The sequence below is a fragment of the Manacus candei genome, unplaced genomic scaffold (assembly GCF_025592945.1).
Source record: "Manacus candei isolate 608988 ecotype Guabito, Panama unplaced genomic scaffold, ASM2559294v1 h1tg000050l, whole genome shotgun sequence".
Classification (NCBI taxonomy): Eukaryota; Metazoa; Chordata; class Aves; order Passeriformes; family Pipridae; genus Manacus; species Manacus candei.
Genome location: NW_026138098.1, coordinates 15,463,351 through 15,484,951, shown reverse-complemented (window position 1 = coordinate 15,484,951; position 21,601 = coordinate 15,463,351). Strand labels below are relative to the sequence as shown.

The window sequence follows — 21,601 nt, the reverse complement described above, 5'->3', positions numbered from 1 at the left end:
GCCTGTTGCTGGCACATACTCAACTTTATGTGTCCATTATACACCTTTCATAAATTATAGTTCTACATTCTTTGTAGGTATCAACTAGAGTTGTGCTTCCTAGCCTGCACCTACCTTTTTTCCTAAAAAGCTTGCTAGTGGAACAGCTGCTCATTGGCATGCCGACTATATTTCTTCATGAAACATTGGCTGTTCACACGAAAAAGAGCTGAGCATTAGGGAGCAGCATCTCTATAACATGGAGGTGTGGAAAAGCCACAAGTGCTACTGAGAGGCATTAGGTGCTAGGCTGAAAGAATGAAACCTGGTTTAGCTCCTTTTGTGAGCATTAAACCCTAATTCTTTTATCAAGGAATTGTCACATGAAAATGTTTTTCTGGATTTATGGGGGATACGGGCCAAAAATTAGCAAAAATAAAGGACTTCATGCACACCTATGGAATTTTTAAAATAATTATACAGGTATAGAATACTAGATATAAAAATAAAGTACCTGTGTCTTGGTATAATATTTCAACACAAGAATAAACAGACAGAATGATGTAAGAACACAAATACATTGAAAAGGAGCGGAAATATTTTTTTTTTTATGATACTATAGGAACCACTTGCCAAGAAAATGAGTATTTCACCTAAAAGCAGAGAACTTTGGGGATTTTTCAAAGAGATATCTGAAATGAGAAAACAAGACTTCAGAACATGCAACTTAACATAGAGATGGGAAGACCAGATATTTCCTTATGTCAGCATGAACAAAAGAAGTTCTGCACAAAGACCATGTCCAACATGTGCTATTGGTGACCCCTTACAAACACTTGGTGCCTTCCCATGTTCCATATATGTCCTTCACCTCTCTGCTAATACTTTCTATTTTATACAATTTTCCTACTTTTGTTAAATGGTTTTCATTCATTGTCACTGCTTAACATAAATTAGAACAAGGCAAGTAGAAAAGCAGTAAACGAATGAATGGAGAAATTATGTCAGAGCTATTAGCCAAGATGAATGTTCTCATCTTACAATAAGACAGAATCTTATAAGAGCAGATAGCTATATGAAACCATGGAGCAGCTGCTGTGCAATAACATAGTCAATCAGGAAAAATAAGTGAAATGTCTCATTTGGTTCTGAAGGAAAGGCATTTAATTTGATTTACACACATAAATTACAAAGCAATCACCACAGATCACTACTCAAACACCTGAATGCAAGGAATCAAGAGAGAAGACCTGTAACAAAAGGTCTGTATCTTACTCTCTGTGCAGATTGCTGAATTTAAAAAAAAAGTTCTTAAGAGAGAAAAAAGAAAAGAACTGCCCCTACCCACCCAGCAATCTCAGCACTCAACCTGAAAAGAGGGACAAGAGAAATAAAAATAGAATGAAAAGAATTAATTCAATGTCACCAGCAGGAAGCTTTAAATTTTCCCTGAGCTTCTTTAAGTGACCATTTGGTCATCACTGGTTTGTCACACAAGACCAGAGAAGGCAGCTTTGTACAGACTTCCTAAACTCTAAAGTCACCGTGAATTTCCCAAGGATATTTATTTACTGTATGTAGATGGTCCAGAGGGGTCTTTTCTATATTCAGCTGTATAACAGTTTACAACATAAACATGACTTCTGAATGTTAAACTAAGCTGAAATTGTGCTTGTCTGAGTATTCAACTAACTGGATTAAAATTCATTTTTCAGACTATAAAGAGAGTACATTGTCATTATATACAAAATAAATCTTTGCAGATAATAATCTTAGTTTAAGATACATTTCAGGCTTTGTGCCCACAATTTTTTTTTAGGATATATACATTTCATGGTTATTTTCATGATATCACTAAGAGATTGTCATAATTTTGGCTTGCTTAGACAAGGAGAGTGAGTATTACTTTACTGTTTATAAATGGTGAACTCTACAAAGAGAAGAGGATTAGTTTAAGTCAAAGAACAACAGTACTATAAAATCATACTGATAAAAATACATTTAGATCACAGATAATAAAAAGCAGAAATAAAGATTTGAAGTAGCCTTCAAAATATCTGTTCAGTTTGATACTGTTTATGCATGGACAGGGCCTACTAGAGTTAGAACTTGCAGCTTATGACGTGAATTTTTGCATATCCAGAGATGAATCTTCCCCGGGCATCTGCAAGGACCATCAACATTTATTTATTTCTTGCTTGATGCAGAACATGGCTTCAGGAGCTTCCCCTGCTCCTCCCCTTTTTCTAAAAAAGGCTCAGAGAGGGCATACTGGATATTTTATGCTGGTAACCTGATCAGGGCCAGTACTGAAAAAGTACTGGTATACCTTCCTAGCACAGTCATGGTTAAAGAAACTGTCAGATTTGGACTGATAAGGACTTACTGGTTAAGGTGGCAAAGAAGCATAAAAAGAAAAATTAAAAAAAACCAACCTGTGGCACATTACAATTTCTTCTCCTTGGACATATTGTAATTTTTAGGGACATTATTCTGAACTGAAGTTTCAGTGTTCTTAATGGAGTGCTGGAAAGCAATTAATGGAGTGGCTCGTTTATGGTGTATATGCTGAGAGGGAGAGTTGAACAAATTTTATTTTATTCCTGAAAATTCTGTCTGGCTGCTACCCATTCTGGTCTTACACACTGAAATGTTTTTGTAAGTTCACATAACTCTGTACAGTACAAAAGCTTAATACAGTATTTAAACCTCACTCAAATGGGAGAATTGTCCCTTGTGAGGCACTTGCACTTCTCAGAAATACCTAAAAGTAATTAACAGTACAAAGCGGAAAAAAGCATCAAATTCTCAACTTAGCTGCTGACACAGTACAGAAAACACTGTTTTGTTCTGAACACAATGTACTTTTAACTACCCTTTCAGCTGAAAAGCATGTCTTTAAGGTCTTCTAAAAAGTATTAACTTACTTTGCATTAACAAACGAATGTGAATATTGAAAATAAAAAAATGAAAAAACTCACTTGGTGAAAGTAACAAATGCATCATATGTCTGGGGTACATCCATTAGCTGTAAAACTTTCTTTCATTGGCCATTAATTATAACATCATAACAAAAGTGTTACAGTTATGGCTAAGGGGGTGTGCTTTTTAATAAATTTGGCTTTTTCAGGCACCTACAGCTAAAATACTTTTTCCTGGTTAAGGAATCTTTCATATTCTTTCATAGAAAGAGATTAATTGACTTTAAGAGATTCAAGTTGCCCCTTTGGCAGTTTTCTGGGTTATAAAAGCATGATAAAAACATTTTACTTATGCTTCAACAAGTTTCTTGTATTATGCTAACTCAAGTGGCTTATTTTTAACTTAAACTGCTTATTTTTACCAAATGAAGCTCACTGTCATTGCATAAAAAAATGTATTCCAGTCTGTCAAGTTCACAGCAAATAAAAATACACATTTTGTTCCAGCACAGTTTTTCTCTCTGTATTCTCCTCAGCAAAACACTTTCTAAAGTAGCACATAGAGGAATTTTGTAATTCTTTTTTTCACAGAATATATGCATAGCTCAGACTATACAAACATCCTCTATAGCTCTCCCAGTCACTTTCCATTTCAAGAACGAGGCAATTTGTGTTAACACAAGACAGCTTATCATGTGCTAAGTCTGCATGCAATTTTCTCGTGAGAACAAACATTTTGTACCTACTTGACACACGCAGCACTATACTACACCCAACTAATCAATTCTGTCTATATTAAGAAGTGGGGAGAAAAACTGCCCACAGCTGTTATATTACATCAGCTTTCCTAACTACTTCAGACAACTCATTTTGGGGATTTTTTTTTTCCTTTAAACTAAATTGGCATAAAACATAGCACTTCTTTCTATTTCCTTTCAATTCAATTCTATTTTTTTATTTTGTCTTCTCAGAGATTACTGGCGAAGTGCAAGTGTCAGAGAATAAGCCATACTTTCTGCAGACAACCCCAGAAATTCTGAGGGCAGCACACTCCCAGGGTTATTGGGTACCCTTGGAGCATTTATAGACTAGCATGATATGAATCAGTAATAGCATGTTTTTATCAGAGGTCTCACAGGCTAGTCTAGAGACATGCACTTCTGGCAGACATTAACTTACATACATAGGGCTGAGGTTTTTTTGTATAAGTAAGCAAATGAGAAATATATATCAATTAATATCAAGTCAGAGATGGAGGCATAAAAAAAAGAAAGTTATCAGGAGGGCCCAGAAAACTCTCTGGGAGGGGAGGATGGAGTTTGGAGCTTTTCTTCTAATACTGACTTTTACCAAGCAAGACCATAATGTTGAGATGCTCCTACTCAGAACTTGAGGTCTCTCAAATTTTATGTATGGATACTACTAGATGAGGCACATAAGTTTTTGGGTGTTTTGACAGTAAACATGGTAAAGACCACATGGCATCTGAATACAAGTAACATTATAGCATTTTCTGGAGTGTAAAAACATTATTCCACCAATAGCCTATGTTTTGAGCCTGAGGGATCAAAACCACATACCAAACAGAAGGATTCAACTATCAACTTACACCACAGTTCACTTCACAAGATTAGCACAGTTGCTGACAAACTAACACTAATTTTTATCAGCTTGGCTTCCCAGCATGCTTCTCTCTGACTTCATATAAACTGCTCTTAAACCCTATTTCTGTTTTTCCTACTTCTCCAACCACTCTGCCTTTCTTTATAGAAAAGGTACATAGGTTGCATCAGTCCTAAGTTGTATAGTTCAGCTTTATCAATCCAAAAAGATTCTGTATTTTGTAACTATAAAGCAGTCAAAATTAAATACTGTTATCTATGACAAAGATGCTCCTGAAACTGCTGTGTCCTCCACAGACCATTTTTACTTTGCTATGCTAGCATTTCCAACAGAAATTGGTTTTGTCAGGGAAAAAAAATGCAAATAGTTACACTCAAAAGTCTAGCAATGCAGCCTGGCAAACCTCTGACATCTTAAGTACCACATACATGCCAGCAGTTGGCAATTTCGTGGCCAAGATGAAACCATAGTTTCATGTCAGAACTGGAGGAATGTAATCTCAGCCGTACATTCAGAATGACATAAACGCCCGTCATGCCAATGAGCTGCTCCTGCGAGGGAATGCAGCGCTGACCGAGTCTTAGATCTCATTATAAAGCACGGAGTTAAGAGCCAAGGCATGGCCTGGTAGCCAATGTTGTTTCTATCTGAGGGAAAAAAAACACCACAGAAGCAGAGAAATGAATGTAGCAGTTTAGGAGGCAAACAAAAAACAGGTTTAAGGTAGAAAAGCGCCCATGGGAAACACACTTTGTGCTTTGATAGCTACTTCATTGTTGTAGGACTCACAGCACATATGCCTATTAGAAAGAGGGTAATGTAATTTTCCTTTTAATTTCTAACTCCTCTGTATCTGACAGGCATATTAAGAATAGCAAGAGTTTAATAATTCCTGATAGAATGCTAAATCTCTTTTTGATAATGCACACTAGGACATGATGGGTTCTGGAGTTTGGATGGGTTAGAGAGTTTGAGGAGGGTTTTTTTTTCAACTTGGTTTTGGAAGGGATGTGTCAAAGAATGGACATACCTACCTTTTGCATTACTAAATAAGTAACTTATTGTTAGTCATAGAATGGAATAAAGAGATCCATAAAGGACCACAAAATTAAAATTAAAAAATTATTTTTAATTCAGTTTGCCTATTTTGACTTGTGACGTTGATCCTGCCTCTGTTTCTCCTTCTCTGGCTTCTCTGCAAAATTTCCATGCAATGACTGCAAATTAGATATCCTTCTTCTACCCAATTCATTAAAACACTGCCTGCAGCTGAATGATATTTACTTTGAAAAGCATTTCACCCCACATTCCTTTGCCAACAGTGAGGACCAATAGTGGTTTTTCCAAGTTCAATTTTTTGTTCCATGGTATTTTTGAAGGTTCCTTAGGTCTGCTGTTGCTTCTTGATACTTATGTAACCAGATGGATATTTTGATCGAGCTACACTAGTCAGGGCATCCATGGATCTCTCTCATTCTATATGTAAAACACTGAACCCAGAAAATATACTTGTGTGTACCAGTTGTGATGATAGACAGGGGAGTATCAGTTTTGCAAACTCAAATGCCTAGTGCAGGGTCAGGATTTGGTTAATTACATTAACTTTTGCTTGGCATATTTCTAATTTAATATTTTTCACAGAAAAAAACCCCAGCATCCAACAGAACAGCCACAGCTGACTTGCATCCATTAAAAAAAAAGTAAAATACAAATTTATACAGGTAGACCTATTTGCTAGCAGCATTCTATCAATTTTTAATGACATTACGTTAATACAGGTGTTTTATATATGGATCCATCTTCTTTGTACTTTTCCCTGTGACATCTGATTACATCAGGTTATATTACTGGAAGAATAGACAAAATTTATGTCTGGATTAAAACGGAGCCCGTGAAGAAGATAACAACAGGATGACAACCACATCCCCTGCACTGCCTCAGGCACAAAGATGTGCCAGAACTGCCTCAGTCCTGTCACTAAAACAGCCTTGTCACCTAAGACAACAGGTTGAGAGTCATCTCCCTCCCTGTCTAAAAGTCATACACATTCTGTGCTATTCAGCCTACCATATGCTTGGACTGGTGTGACACTTAGTGAGAGCCACTTCCACAGCTGTAGTCAAAGCTAAAATGTTTTCTGATAGAGCACAATTTTCTGCTGTATAACCTGTTTGCAAAAATTGAGGTTTACACTTACTACTAAACTTAGTGAACAATTGAATTTTTGATGATGTGGGGAGCTGCACAAAATACATCAAAAGAGCATCAGTATCCTCTATCTGCACTTAGGTATTTGTGCCCAGTAAGACTGCTTCCCAGTCAGGCTAGGAGTGCATATAAATGACTCTGCATATGGTAGAAATGCAAAATAATTGGTATTACACAAACACCAATGCACTATCAGAAAATACTTTTTTTAAACATTAATTAAATTAATTTTCAGTAATTCAAATAAATGTTACCGACCTCATCGACAGATACATGAAGTTAGATATTTAAAGAACACATTTATTTAAGTGAACATCTCTATCTTCTGTCTGTACCAGAATAAATGTGATGTTGGCATTATTGAGTAACATGACCAAAATTATCACAATTACAGTGGACCAAGCAGCAAATAGAGGCAAAATCCCTGGGCTGCAGCCACTACAAAGAAAGACTGGCCTCAGAAGATGCAGAAGGAGCTCCAGGATAAGTAAGGAATCTGGTTCTAACTCAGGGATATGGTACAAGCCCCAGAAAAAATATCTTGCAGCAACTGACCATGGCATTTATTACCAATGAAAAAAAGAAATGGCTAAGCAGATGTGGGTATTAAGCTCTGAAAAATACAGCCCAATTTACTAGCTTAACACTCATTTTCTTGGTAGAAATTGATTCTTCCATGCTCCAGAATGAGCCTCAAAAACTATTAATTTCACAAAAAGCTATTCTAATTTTAGGTGATAAATTATTATTATATGCACAAGTATTTTCTTACCTCTTTCTGATCTGTACACTGCCTATGTTCATTGTTTGGGCTTTTTCCCTTCCTGTAGTTAGTAAAGCACTTTATTTCCCGAGTATCTCCAACCCTTCAAATCAATTATGTGCAATAGACACGTCTCTGAATGAACAGGTACCTTAACTTCAGTAATTCATTAATTTTCAGAACTTTGCTTTTTAAGCTCAATTATTATAATTGCCTTTGCAGGCAATAATATAATTATACTGCAGGCAAACACACCTATTGATTAAAAAACTGCTATCTACATTATCTGCATCAAGCAGCAACAAAGGGAACAATCCTGCCTCATGTAAACACTATTTCATCATAATTAAAAAGATAGTCTCTTCATCTAACACTGAAACCAAAAGGGTAACTCAAAGTTCAATGACTGCCAAGAGGATCATGAATTGTTTTCAGTCTAGTTCAGAGCAAGTGCACAAAGCACAGCCTTGCTCCAGGAGAAAAATCATTCCCCATGACTATTCCCATCCTTCCTCACCTACCAGAAGATGATCAACCACTTCACATAGTAATGAGGTCTTTTGTGAACTATTACAACAGACCAAGACAATAAGAAATTTTACATGGAAAACTGCTTATATTTCCCCAGGACTCCTAGACATATTACTAGACAAGGAAAAACAATGGTTGCAGCACCTGTACTTTGGTTCTTTGAGAATATTTAAGGTGAATTTAAACAAAGAACCTGTTTGTTATCATCATCAACTAGATCTAGAGAATTTACTAAATCCATGCAGGATTTGAAATACAAGAAGTGATGAGAAAAACCTCAGATGTTTGAAATTAATTTCCATTTATTTTCCTTTCTTCATATTTCTCCAAATACAAAAACTAGATTAAACCAAACAGTTTTATTCATTCCACAACTATTTACACAACAAGCAACTCTAAGAAACAGATTTGTCAATTGCCTTTCCCTGAGTAACATGACAGCATTTCTCTAAACACAACTAAATGGCATTTGAGGTCCACAAGATTATTAATCTATTTTCTGTTAAAAGTGCTTGAATGAAGTTAGGGGTACACTCCTTAGCTGCAAGCTCTTCAGGGGGAAAAAAAAAGGATAGTTGTACAGCTGGATACTGGCTGTCATTTTGAAATATTCTTAGTTCATAATAACCACTATTTCTCTGTTTTTACAAGAATCCAAAAAAGAACACGTAATTCTAAATCTAATTTATGAAGTTTCTAACTTCAAAGATGTCATACACATGTTGAAAGTAAAATTGTTTAACAATTTCTTTCAGCATATTTCCCATCTTTCACAGTACCTAGGAAGAACATCTGTTTCTTTGTGTGTGTGTGCACACACATTTCAAATGTATGGGCAGGGAAAGAAATGAAGAGGCCAGCAACTTGGAGAACGTAAATTGCATGCTTAAAAATGTATTTACACTTTCACTACCTGAGTTTTGCTAAAGAACTTCTAAATATCCTATTTTTATACCAACTGCATAACAACGTGTTTTTTCTATGGTCTAATTTTCTGTGCTTATCTTTCCAGCCCTTTTCATCCCTCAAGTTAATGTGTTATTACTTCAGTCACATACCACAACATACCGTTGCAGAATGTCACACTGAAATCTACTGAAAGTAGCTTTTAGGCAAACTTGTCTAATAGCAACTGAGGACAACATGCAGCTGCATAGCACTGACACATGGTTGGTAACTTTACATTACAGCAACACTTAATAAAAGAACATACAATCCAAGTGAGACATGGTTGAGTAAGGCTGATCTATACAGTTAAAAAAATAAAAACAAAAAATAAGTGCAATTCTAAATTCTTACAGATATTTCAGTATTATTTTTCTTTGTCTAGAAACATTTCTAGGAATATTGCGAAAATGTAACAAAGCAAGTTTCTGTAAAACAGTCACTGCTGCAGTACTAATAACATGGCATGCTTTTCTTCTGGGTCAACTGTGAAAAACACGTGTAATCTTGCTTAGTGATCTTTCAGCCCGATTTCCCAAGAAAACACTGCTTATGCAATCACAGTCTGTTTGTGTACGCTTCTTTATTTTTGTTTGCTGGTTCCCTCCCAATAGCTTCTGAACCCATCAAAGAGTTTCAGTCACTGGGACAAAGGAGCAATAGCCTCAGAGGTAATTATACTCCTATAAACTTAATGAAAAAGTATATTTGGTTATAAAACAGAGACAGAACTTCATACATCCACTTCAGAAAATACCAAGTACACAATCAATCCTATTAAGCACCAGGAAGCCCAGGAAGCAGAGAAGCCACAACAGACTGCCCCAGCTACAGTTAACATGGGGCAGTAGTTCAGGACTCGGGCTGTCCAGGTAGTTGCAATGCAGTGCCATCTGCAAAGTAAGAAAATTAGTAGTGTAGATAATAGCTGAGATACATAGTGTTTTGTGTCAGCTAACATCAGGATGAGGGTGACAGATTTAATTTCCTAGTCTGGATCTTGACTTTGGGTCCAGCACAACTGGAGCACCTGGCCCAACCACCTCAGTCTCTGTCCCCAGAAGCATCATGTGGACTACGGCTGGACAAATATTCTCAAGCATAAAAAGACTTGCCCCAGTTGTTTCTAATACTATTGCTTTGCTGCACACTGTTGGGAGACAGCAATGTCTTTGGAGCAGCATCCATACCATATACTGCCATGATAAGGCATCTGCTAGTAACCTGGTAATCTGCACTAGCCTAAGATTCCTTGGGTAATAGCAATGGTTAACTCCACTGATCATAAATTAAAAAAAAAAACCACAAATACATAAAAATAATTTTTTAAAAAAGTAAACTAATTCACAGATTTTTCTATTTAATGTATTGTTCCAATATATGGAGTAACTATACCATCAAATTACATAGACAATTTTTCAGTCTTTCATACCCTTCCAAATATTTTAACTAAATGAGAGCTTTTGGATTGCTCAGACTTACTTGAAAGGGCTATCTCACTCTTTCAGAGCCTTGAAAGTCCAATTTGCCTTTCTTTTCTGGTACCTAGAGCATATGAAAAACTTATTAAATGTGTGTGATGCTGTCCTGCTCAGATCAATGCATCTCCTGGGAAGACAGCACACTGACTGCAGACAGGGAAGGCACTGAAACTGAAACTATTACAAGTTGTCAAGTCTCTTTGCCCCGAGCTTCAGATCCAAACTGAATTCTCAGCCTCCTGAATGTGAAGATAGCCACATCCACAGAGTGTATCCCAGAAATGAGTTCAAGGTGCGCATTCTTATTTATGGAATTTGTGGTTTGTGGATCTCTTCTGGTTAAATTCCACAAAGCTCTTCATATTTTAATAAACACTTCCTTTACCACACTTGCTTCTAAAAAGCTCATTTATATTCTTACCTACACTTCTGATTTTATTCCAGATCAAGGGCTACATAACTGGACACCATATAATACTTAAGTTTACAGAAAGTTTTTATTCTCACATGGTACTTAAGTAACATTATTCTCTTCTTAATGTCTCTTGTTAGTACTGCAGTGTAAGCTCAGAGGCACAGAGAGACATCATGCTCCAGATGCCATAACACATTGGTGAGCCAATCTTTCCAAATCAGCACAAGGCAGCAATTTCTAGTTTCAGAAAACTTGAACTGTGGAAAGAGACTGCCATCTCTACAGATCACTCATGAGTCACTGTTCATATACGTACAAAAACCAGAAAATGCACCTTTTGCGGGACAGTGTTTTTCAAAGCAGTTTCACAAACTACCCAGTAAAAATACTAATGTTTCATACATATATTTTGAATATTATTATATAGTTTTTATTACAGACACCATTACAGGATTCATTTTTTATATTAATAAACTATTTTTAAATATAGTATTATCCATTAGCTCAGTTGGTTAAAGTATGGTGCTAATAATGCCAATGTCACGGGTTTGATCCCTGTACAGGCCATTCACTTAAGAGCTGAACCCAAAGATCCTTGTGTGTCCCTTCCAACTCAGAATATTCTTTGATACTGTAATCTATTATTAAAAGGGAAATAGCTGTACCCCAAACATGCTTTTCCCTGGCTGGTTGGTTGTATCCCCTGAAAAACTATCAGATTTTTGTTTACAGCAGCAATACAGTTGTAAGACAATCTGAAATGGAAACCTTGTAATTCTCATGCTATGGTTGAAAAAATTGCAATTTTCTGAGAAGTCTGCAGAAACAAATACAAATCAGGTGCAATCATATTTTAAAAAAATAATTTCATGTATAATATTAGGATTCTACAATAATCTTAGCATGAGAAAAATCAATTCTGCCTTACTCTTAGAATGGACAGTCAAGGGGCAAATAACTTGTGTTTCTTAATTTGCTTGATTAAAGTTGCATAAAATGAGGAGTCCCAGTTTGAGACAACTTCTCAGTGAGGTCTCTCGCTTGTGCAACATGGTGTTGAGAAGTCACCAGAACCTGGGAAGACTGACACTTCTGTAACTCAATTCCTGTTGTTACATGCATTGAAGAACAAAATAATAAGGGGAAAGTTTTCACTCTAGTCAAAAAGAGGGTTTAAGCACACCAGAACAGGGAAGAGCCAGAATATACAAGTTATTCAGTTCCACCTGAAATTTAAGTTCTCTGAAGTTCTCAAGTTTAACATTCAATGATTTCATTTTCCACTTAAGCTAACACTATTCTAGCTCATGATCTCATGGTATCCATAAAAGAATTACTGACTTACACGATTCCGTGATTCTTGCCTCTATTGCATTCACATCATTTTTTGTTCTGAACAGGAACACAAGGACTGCAAAGCCAAATTAAATGAGTAATTCTTAACTCCAGCACACCAGTGTTCCTAAACACCTTATCTTGTAAACTTAACATTATTTTAAAGGAAGCTGGATTTTCCTGCTACTGTACTTCATAAGATTCTCTGCCTCCCCTTTCAGGCAGGGAATGTAAGTTCCTGGTCCATTTTGAGGAGCCATGAACGTCGACAGCAGCTGCTGTCATAGTTCTCTATTTTAAGCACCTGAAGCACTGCTCTGAATAAGCTTCTGTGGAGAAGGCAAAGCTGGGGAAACCTTTGTCCAAGGGCTAAGAGCACTCATCCAGCTGTAGTTCATTCACACTCACCTCCTAGTAGACTATTCCAGCTGTTCTCAACCCTCCAGCTGAAACAGAGACTTCACAGATATTGATAAAAAACATATGGGGCCAGAGTGACCCTCTATGAAACAGAAACAGCGGCTGAACTTGATAAGAATGTCACCACTGGAACTCTAGTCTTCAATTCATGGACCACTTATGGATTTTGTAGTAACACCACAGCCAAACAGAATTATATACAGAGGAGATGATACTTACTTCTGTAATGTTGTGAAAAATCAGCACAAGGAAATGAAAAAGGTTTAGATCATGATGGTACTTGAGGCAATACACCTAAGACAGTTTTTCTGGTTTTTCCCTGTTCTCAGTACTGTTTGAAATGCCTTTTCAGGTTGAAGTATTTCTCTCACTAGTTAACTACTGAAGTTCTTAAAAATGCATGCTGAGTATCATTGCCCAACGTAAATTAAACCTTAAAAAGAAACCCCAGAGGAAATGTTTTCCTGTAGTTCTAAACACTAATGATTTACTTACATTACATTAGAACTTAATTTACTAATTTCCCTTCTTGCAATAAATTTGTAATTCTATCCTATGTTCTAAATAATTTTGTCTAAAATACTTGCAAATTCTTTACAAACCTCATATCACTATTACACCTAAGATTAAATCAGTTAGTAAATAATACACCACTCTTCATTCCATACAATTTAATATTCTCTTCCATTTAATATCTTAATATCTGACTTTTAACCCCAGGCAGACAAAATGCAGTATTCCTTCACACAAATGTTCAGATGGCTGACTTTATCCAAACCCTCCAAGGTGCTTAAGGGATTGCTCCAGACCTTGAAATAAGTTATTTTGATATTCCAGTTAGAATATCCAAACATCTCAGTATTGTATACTTACCCACCTTATTACACAACTATAAACAATGTGCACACCACACACATCTACAGTAAAAATATTAGTTGATATGTAATCAATATTAGTTGATATGTAATCAATGTAATCAATCAACTAATCAATTAGTTGATATGTAATTTCTTTGCATATGGAAATACTCATACAACACAGAATATATCCATGCATTCATGAATGCAGCAACTACTTTATATCAACAGCTCAACATAATGAATGTATTCTTACAAAGCAGTGTAAAAATTATTTAGCTTAAGCTGCAGGAGATACTGTAAAATAGGCATGACATAATTACTCATTTTAGATGCGCTGGCAACACAAGCAGCCTATAGATATAAAAAGTAGCCTTTTAGGCTTGCTCACATGATTATTCTCAAATGAGTGACCTATATACACCAAAAGTAGTGTTATTATAGTATAGGTGTTACTGCTTATTCATTTCCATTTAAGTTTTCAAATGTTTTCTTCCTAACTCATTAGCTGCTCCTGAGCTCCTCTTCCCCCCTTCAAATACTGGCTAGAAATACAGAGTCATGGAGATTTATCAGTATCATCATCTGCTTCAGTGATAAGAACTGTCTAATTTCTTGAGATTATAATTAAAATATAGAAAAAAAAATAAAATTAGTATGAATTAAAATGGAAGACTGGAGACCAATGAGTTAAATAACTCAAACTACATGTCAGGTATATTAGTGTTACCATTACATATACCAGTCTTCACTGTGATAGTGTACACAGTGTAGTACAAGCCCTTGACTGGATGTTTATTTTAGTTCCAAATTGATGGCAGTGCTTTCCTGTATTTTCCATGTCCATCCCCATGCACTCATTCTTAGGCTGTTTCTTAACCTGATGACTGCCTAGAAACTCTACTGTGCAATACAGTTCAGAACATCTCAACGTCATTATCTGATGTTGTTTCTATATTTAAAGTACAAAGACTTTTTAATTGAAGGTGGAATGAGGCTGATCAGTTACTCACAGTCTCTCCAGGGATCTCAGCCCGAAGAAAGAGCCATTCTTCAACCACAAGATCTTGTTGTTACTCAGAATCCTACAAGAAGTCAGGACATAATGTGGTTAATAGAACATGATAATTCCACTGATTTAAAACATGTAATTATAGTAAGTGACTGCTCTGTAAAATACTACTCACAAAATTCACTGTTTCATTTGCATTTTCCCATCACAGCAGTAAATAAGGATCACCATTTCCCAAAGTGCATAATTTCTTCTTTATTAAAGTATAGTCAAGAAATATGTCAACAAATTAATTTTGACTTCCATCTTGAAAATTCTAACACTGCTAAATGCCCACAATTCACTAGTAGATTATAAATTACCACAAAGGTACTTGGGCTTCCCAGTCTGCAAAAAGGCTGATAAAGCAAAACACATGTTAAAAATTGTTCAAGATTAGTGGACAATAAAGTCACTTTGTAGTGAGGTAGCAGGGAGGTACAAGAAATCATACCATCAGTGGCTGACATACACAGAGAAGCATTTGATTTTCTATAGGAGAGACAAACAAAAACAGACAAGTCCAAAAGTGTTTTCCTGTTGCAACCTCTGCATAGTAGAAATTCAGTAATTAAGCTATGCCTGGTCCATCAAGCACCCCCATCATCACATACACATGCAAACTGGCCCTGCATCCAGGCCACTGAAAAGTTGTCTATTCCTCCCCTTATGTTAAACTACTGTTGATTTCACAAGTGGTTCTTCCTAGTTTAGTAATTTTCTGCCACTATATATTCCCAGCTATTTCAGAAGCAATACAATGCAAACATGCATTGGTTCTGAAGATGTTATTTAAAAATCTTTCAATATTCAAAAGAAATGTAATTCATTTTAGAAGCTTGAGAAAATGTTTTTTAAACAGACCTAATGATAATGCAATGTGCAGAAGAAACATTTGTCTCTGAAAAAATCTAATTCCAACTGCTTGAGAAATGAGTATTTTAATGTAACATTTACAATATATTATACTTCTCTAGTGCACAAAATTACATTTCAAAATAAGATACACAGCTTGCAGTAAGATAGAAAATAGACAAAAAAAATTTCAAAAGAAATTTTATGCTCTTAACTAGCAAAGTTGAGACCTTTGCAATCAATCTTCTATTTTTTGTAAAGTTTTAAAACAATCTGTTAAACAAGACTATCTTAACTTGTCTCACTGTTAGGATTTCCCATTGTATATGAACAGTAAGTGCTTTTAACCCAGCTTATATCTAATACATAAAATCTCAAGTCTAGGTGCAAACATAACAACATGTAACATTGACTCACAGGGAAAGAGAAAATAATTATTGATGTAGGAAAGTTAAAATACTGCAATGTTAGTAAGATTAGAGATTTTTTGCAAGTTATTTCTAAAATTCATATATAAATGTGTGTTTTGATGTGACCTTGTGGGCCATCCACATGGAGAACAGAGGAGCTCAGGCCTGACCTGTGTGTTATCACACTATGTTGCTAATTTGTGCAGCAACATTTCTCCTCACCCAGAACTGGACAGTATAACCCACAAGAAGCAGTTCAGATCAATCATGATCAACACAGCCATGCATCTGAAAGCACACAGAAGCCTATGTTAACAACAAAAATTAAATATGCTCCAACATACACACAGTCTATTTCCATCAACTAAGAAAGTCCATATCTCACAAGATCCTACTTCTACTTCTCAGATTAAAAATCATAGGTATGACAATAAATATTTTTCTCAGCTACCAACTCTTTTTTACCATCACAGGAATACATTTCAGGAGTGACATGACTGGTTTAAAATTTAAAACACCTAAACGAGAAAACGTAAATATATGAAATGTTCCATTGTTTTATTCTCAATATTCTATTACTTTATTCTGGTTTTTCAATTTATCATCTCTTTTGAGGCTGCACAGAACTTGAGTCAGTCAAGAAAAAATGAAGACTCAAAATTAAAATTCGCTAGGCTTGGAAAGACTATCATCATAAATTCCACTTCATACTGAGTCATTTTTCTTAATGTGCTGTGTTACAGAGAGACTATCTTTGGTCTCTGTTACAATGACTTTAGATACAAATATTATATTTGGATCACTCTGCATAGACTGATTTGAAAAGATACATGCACTTCAGAACTCTCATCTGGCTTAGATACAACTAGTTCTGTCTTTGAAAAATTTTCATGGTGCCAATTTGTTTTTCCAGCCCTCTATTCATTATGCTCAGAAAAAGATGGCAGTCTGAACTTTGCTGGCAACTCCATCAAAATGCAGCACAAGTCAGCTGGTCTCCTACTCTGTGTCTCCCTCCATGCAGCCCTACATGTGTAGACTGAAATCAGTATCATTAACCCACAGGAAACAAACTCCTAGAAATTCAAGAAAACTATCAAACCAGTAATAAATCACAAAATTAAGCAGAACATTTAGTTCATAAATGGAACACAGTTCATAAATTAGTAAACACAGTTCATGTTCTTCAATACTGCTATCTCATTTATTTTTATGAAAGATAAACTGAGTCTTGAAAAATATGACACCACAAAATTAAAACAAAACAAGACAAAAAAACCAACAAAAAAACCCAAAATAAAACAAAAGTTAGCTATGTAGATTTGAGTTTCTAAATGAAAACTTTCAAATATTTACACCATACCTTCACAGAGACTTTCACAGAGATTAGGTTTCAAAAATTAAGTTTCCTTCAGGGTCTCCTATTCTCTAGTGCCAACTAAAATTCAGGTTTTATAAACAAAGTAATATGGGTATCATAGTTAAAATACAATTCTTTTTCTGTTCACAATCACAGTTTCAGAGAATCCTAGCATTCCAATAAGGTCCGTAGGGAACAGAACATCCTCTGTAACAATACAAATTATGTACATTTTATTCAGCTGGTTGGTACTGCTACATAGGAAGAATCCACCTGCTTTTAATTAGCTTTAGAGATGTGCAAGAACTTGCAACAGGCTGCTATCAAGAACGATTTGGTTTGCACTGAAGGTCAATTCTGTGAATACAACGAATAACCTCTCTGACAAACATAAATCACATTATTTGTCATAGAGTAATGCATCGCTTAGTAAATTTTTGATGCAACTCATAACATTCTTCTCTTCTGAGGACATTTGCTGTGGGAATGAGGATAGAAGAGAGGAAAGTTTTGGTTACAATGTTCAGTATACTAATGAAATGAGATTTAACTAGAGATGATGAAAAATCTTTTCAAGTAATCAATGCCAGGACAAATTGTGGCTCTTACAGATGTTGAAACTACAATGAATAATTTTGTACATTATTTCTTCAGACAAGTAACAGAATGGACATCTCTTTTCCCTTGAACACAGTCACCTGCTTAGAAAGATGTTTCTAAATAAAGACATGCAGAAATTTTGCAGTGAAGAGCACCCTTTTATTTTCTGATCCAAAGGTTTGGTGAATAAACACATAAAAAAAGGTGCTATTCACATATTTGATTTTGGATAGCTTATGACAAAATTATAACTTTCAGATGTAATAGAAAATGACTCACTTATTTTAATAAAAGTTTAAATATAGGCTGGATTTTAAAAATTAACTACTGCTATGCACCCACTATGATTAAGCAGTTCTCACATTTTATTTATCTATAGCATTTTCACTTGGTTGTTTTTTGTTTGTTTGTTTGTCTTCTGATGTGCTAGTGAATCACAGTAATGAATCCCACTACACATTGCAACTAGGCAGCTGGTTTAAACAATTATCAGTTTCTACCCACGTGCTAAGAATCTCACATTTTCAATATTTTATTCTGGCAGAAGAAATTCTAAGAAAATGAGCACCCTTTATTTCAGTGAAGCTACCTTCCAAACCCAAAATCCACCTAAAGGTTTTTTGGGGTTCTTTTGGGGTTGGATTTTTTGTAGGTGTTTTTCTGGTTTTTGGGGGGCTTTGTTTTGGTTGTGGGTTTGTTTGGATTTCTTTGTTTGTTTGTTTGTTTTGTTGGTTTTTGTTTGTTTGTTTGTTTTTTGTTTTGGGTTTTTTTTGTTAAGAAAAAAGTTTCCCAGAGAAGCTTTCTAATAAGTATTTATTTTAAAGTTCAGTTTGCAAACTGTCATTGCACAATATATTAATATATCAACCCCAAGTAACTGAAAATTCAAATCAAGGTCCTTTCAGCCCCAGCTCTCATGGGATACAATTAAAACAGTGCTGGGGAGCAATTCACGAGTCAGAATCACTCTGCTGATCAGACATATTATGAACCATTTGCTCACTTCAATTGACCCTTTAAATCTTATGTCTCTGCTGCTCCTTCTCCCAAAACACTTAGGGGGACATTTTACCCCGGAGAGCCTATTCAGAAGATATTAACTCTACAGTAGGTTTGTCCTTTCCTGGCCCTGTGGAGCCTTCCAGCACTATTCCTGCATGCTCTGAAGGGATATCATTCAAACACCCTCTCCTGACATGCACTGACATCCTAAAGCAAGTAATCCATGTGTGTGGTTTCGTGACACAAATGCACAACTCTGATGTGCTGCAACACAGGCTGCACACTACTTCATTCATCCTGCACTGGGAACAAACCAACAAACCTCACATAAACACAAGGACCAAAATCATGCCCGTGGAGAAGCATGGGCACTAAATGAGCCATTGCTTCCACACTCTCCTGGACCTCTTTCTGTAGCAGCACAGACATACTTAAAAGAATAAATTGTTCTAAAAGGATAAAAGTAATATCTCCAATTTTCTTTCTTCCATTTGAATTAAACAAGCCACAAATCAGAGTTTGCTTAAACTGACGCTATGATTTTTGGGTGATACCATTCAGAGTACAAAATCATGTAGTCCTGGTGCAACAAAGTGTCATTCAAGCATAAAACATGCCCAGCATAAGAGAATTTACTGTAGGATTTTAAAAGTATCAAATAAAAAGTTCTCAATCATAACGCAAACACACTTCAACTTCCTACAACCCCTCAAGCAGACAGAAGGAATCTTTTTGATTCCAAGTCAATGGACTTGGGTTCACTTGATATTAGAGTAAACAAATTTCACAGCTGAACCTTCTTCAGTAGGATGGTGCTGCATCCACCAGTAAAGCCTAAAGCCTGTGAGCTCACACAGCAGTGCATCCACAGAGAAAGCACAGCTCAGATAACCAAATCCAAGGCATTTAGATTCCCAAATGCATAGTGAAAATAGAAGGAAGTGTGATCCATTACTGAAAATATGTATTTCCTCTGATAAAACTCACAGGGGAAAATACACAAAAACCACAAGAAAAAAACCCCCAGCCAAACGTCATGAAAAAAACAGTAAAATGTCAACTTTCACTTGATTTTCTGCTGAGAAGCCCAGGAGCTGGTACAGACCAGACATGACCCAGTCCTGTGTCTAGCTAATAGACCATGCCTAGAAAATTAATCCCTCCAAAATCCTTCCTTTAAGCTCTACTCACTGAACCCAGCTAAAGGGACACTGAAGTGCTACAGGAAACACCAACCAGAAAACAAACCACACCTGCCCCTGCTGTGCATTTCCTCTTAATTCCTATTTGGTTTTCCACTTCTCAAGTAAAAAGGTGTGTTAAACAGAACCAAGATAATTTGACAAAAGATAGAAAGCTTGGTCCACTAAGACTGTATATCTGGGACCACTGTGTTGGGCCTGTGTTCAGAAATGGTGTTTCAAGTTCTGCAGTTTCTCTTACATACTAACTTAAGAGCAGGCAAATCGGAATATCTTTTATTTTAAAATACCAGTTTAAGTATGAATAGTAGCTAATAATTTCTTATGGAAGCCTGACAATAACTGATATACTGCAGTTTAAGCCATTTGTTCTCTTTACATATGGTTAGATACATAGGGAGTGTGAGTAGACATCCTGTGAAATCCTTGGACACAATGGCAAGGAAAAATGTATTTAATTTCTTTATGCCATCAGAATAAGACCAGAATCATTTATATTGTAATGCTACAGTGTAAAATGAAAAACTAAGTTTTATTAAAACTTAAACTTTTTTTAAACCTTTCCTTTAAGGTTTCAAAACCCTTCTCAGTAAACTAGAACATTATTTATTCCCACAACATCCATAATTCATTGAGAGCTGCACCACAGGAACAAATTAAGAAGTAGCTTGAACCATAAACAGAGCAGGAGTAGAAAAGAAAAAAAGGATTCCTTCTTTTTGTGCCAGACATGTAGAAACATGGAGCTATCATAAAATACAGGTAGTACCAGCACTTTTCCCACTCCAAACTGAAAACCACAGCTGAGCTACACCCTAGGACTTCAACAGATTAATATTAGAACTATACAGATAAACTGAGAGAGAAGTCATAGAACAATAACAAAACTGATTGAACAAGTGAAAAGAGAAAAAGGACTGAAAACAGCACTGACAGCTCACGAGATGAATGGAGTGTGGTGGACATCTACATAGCTTGATACCCAAACAGAAAGGAGGAAAATCTTGTAAAGATACGAGAAGTATTTATCAATTCATTATATATCAGTATTTTTGTACAGTAATTCAGAGTGCCTGCTTCTCTGTCTGACTTTGCAAATATCAAAATTTTAAAAAGCATAAAGATAAGTTATCAGAATACTAAAGATGCATATAATGCTTTAAAGGGACACCTCTCTTCCTGAAGGGGATTGTGGCCCATTGTCTTTTCAAACTAAACAAAGTGTATGGTCAGCATTCTTAAAAGGAATCAGACAAAAACCCCATAGGAAGCAATAAAACCTAGTCTCTCATCACCTCCAAGTCCAGCTGGTTTTATTATCATCTTTAATATATACCAGCTTTTGTTAAACCCATTCACTTGCAGCATAACCAATCCTAAGCATTAGTGAAAACAAAAATATTCAAAAATTGACTTCTGTGGTAGTTAGCAAGTTCATGTGGGAAAAAACTACAAACAGCTATAGCCAAAAAGGCAATAACAGCGCACTAATTATCCTTCTAATGAGCACGGTACCAGCAGCACTGCTATTTCCAGATCTCGAAACCATGTGATGATAGCAAAAGAAGCAATGAAAGCATAAGCATCAAGAAATTTCCATTTAGGTAATTATTTATTTAAATGCACTTCCAAAAGTGCAAAGA

At 35.8% G+C, this 21,601-nt stretch overlaps 1 protein-coding gene across 1 annotated transcript in view; it reads right to left on the bottom strand.

Moving 5' to 3' along the window:
- Window positions 1-21,601, bottom strand: part of ADGRA1 (adhesion G protein-coupled receptor A1) — a 261,633-nt gene that overhangs the window by 206,220 nt on the left and 33,812 nt on the right. Inside the window, exon 2 of the mRNA XM_051800658.1 lies at window positions 14,492-14,563. Coding sequence (XP_051656618.1) covers window positions 14,492-14,563 — 72 coding nt within the window. The remainder of the gene's footprint in view (window positions 1-14,491; window positions 14,564-21,601) is intronic.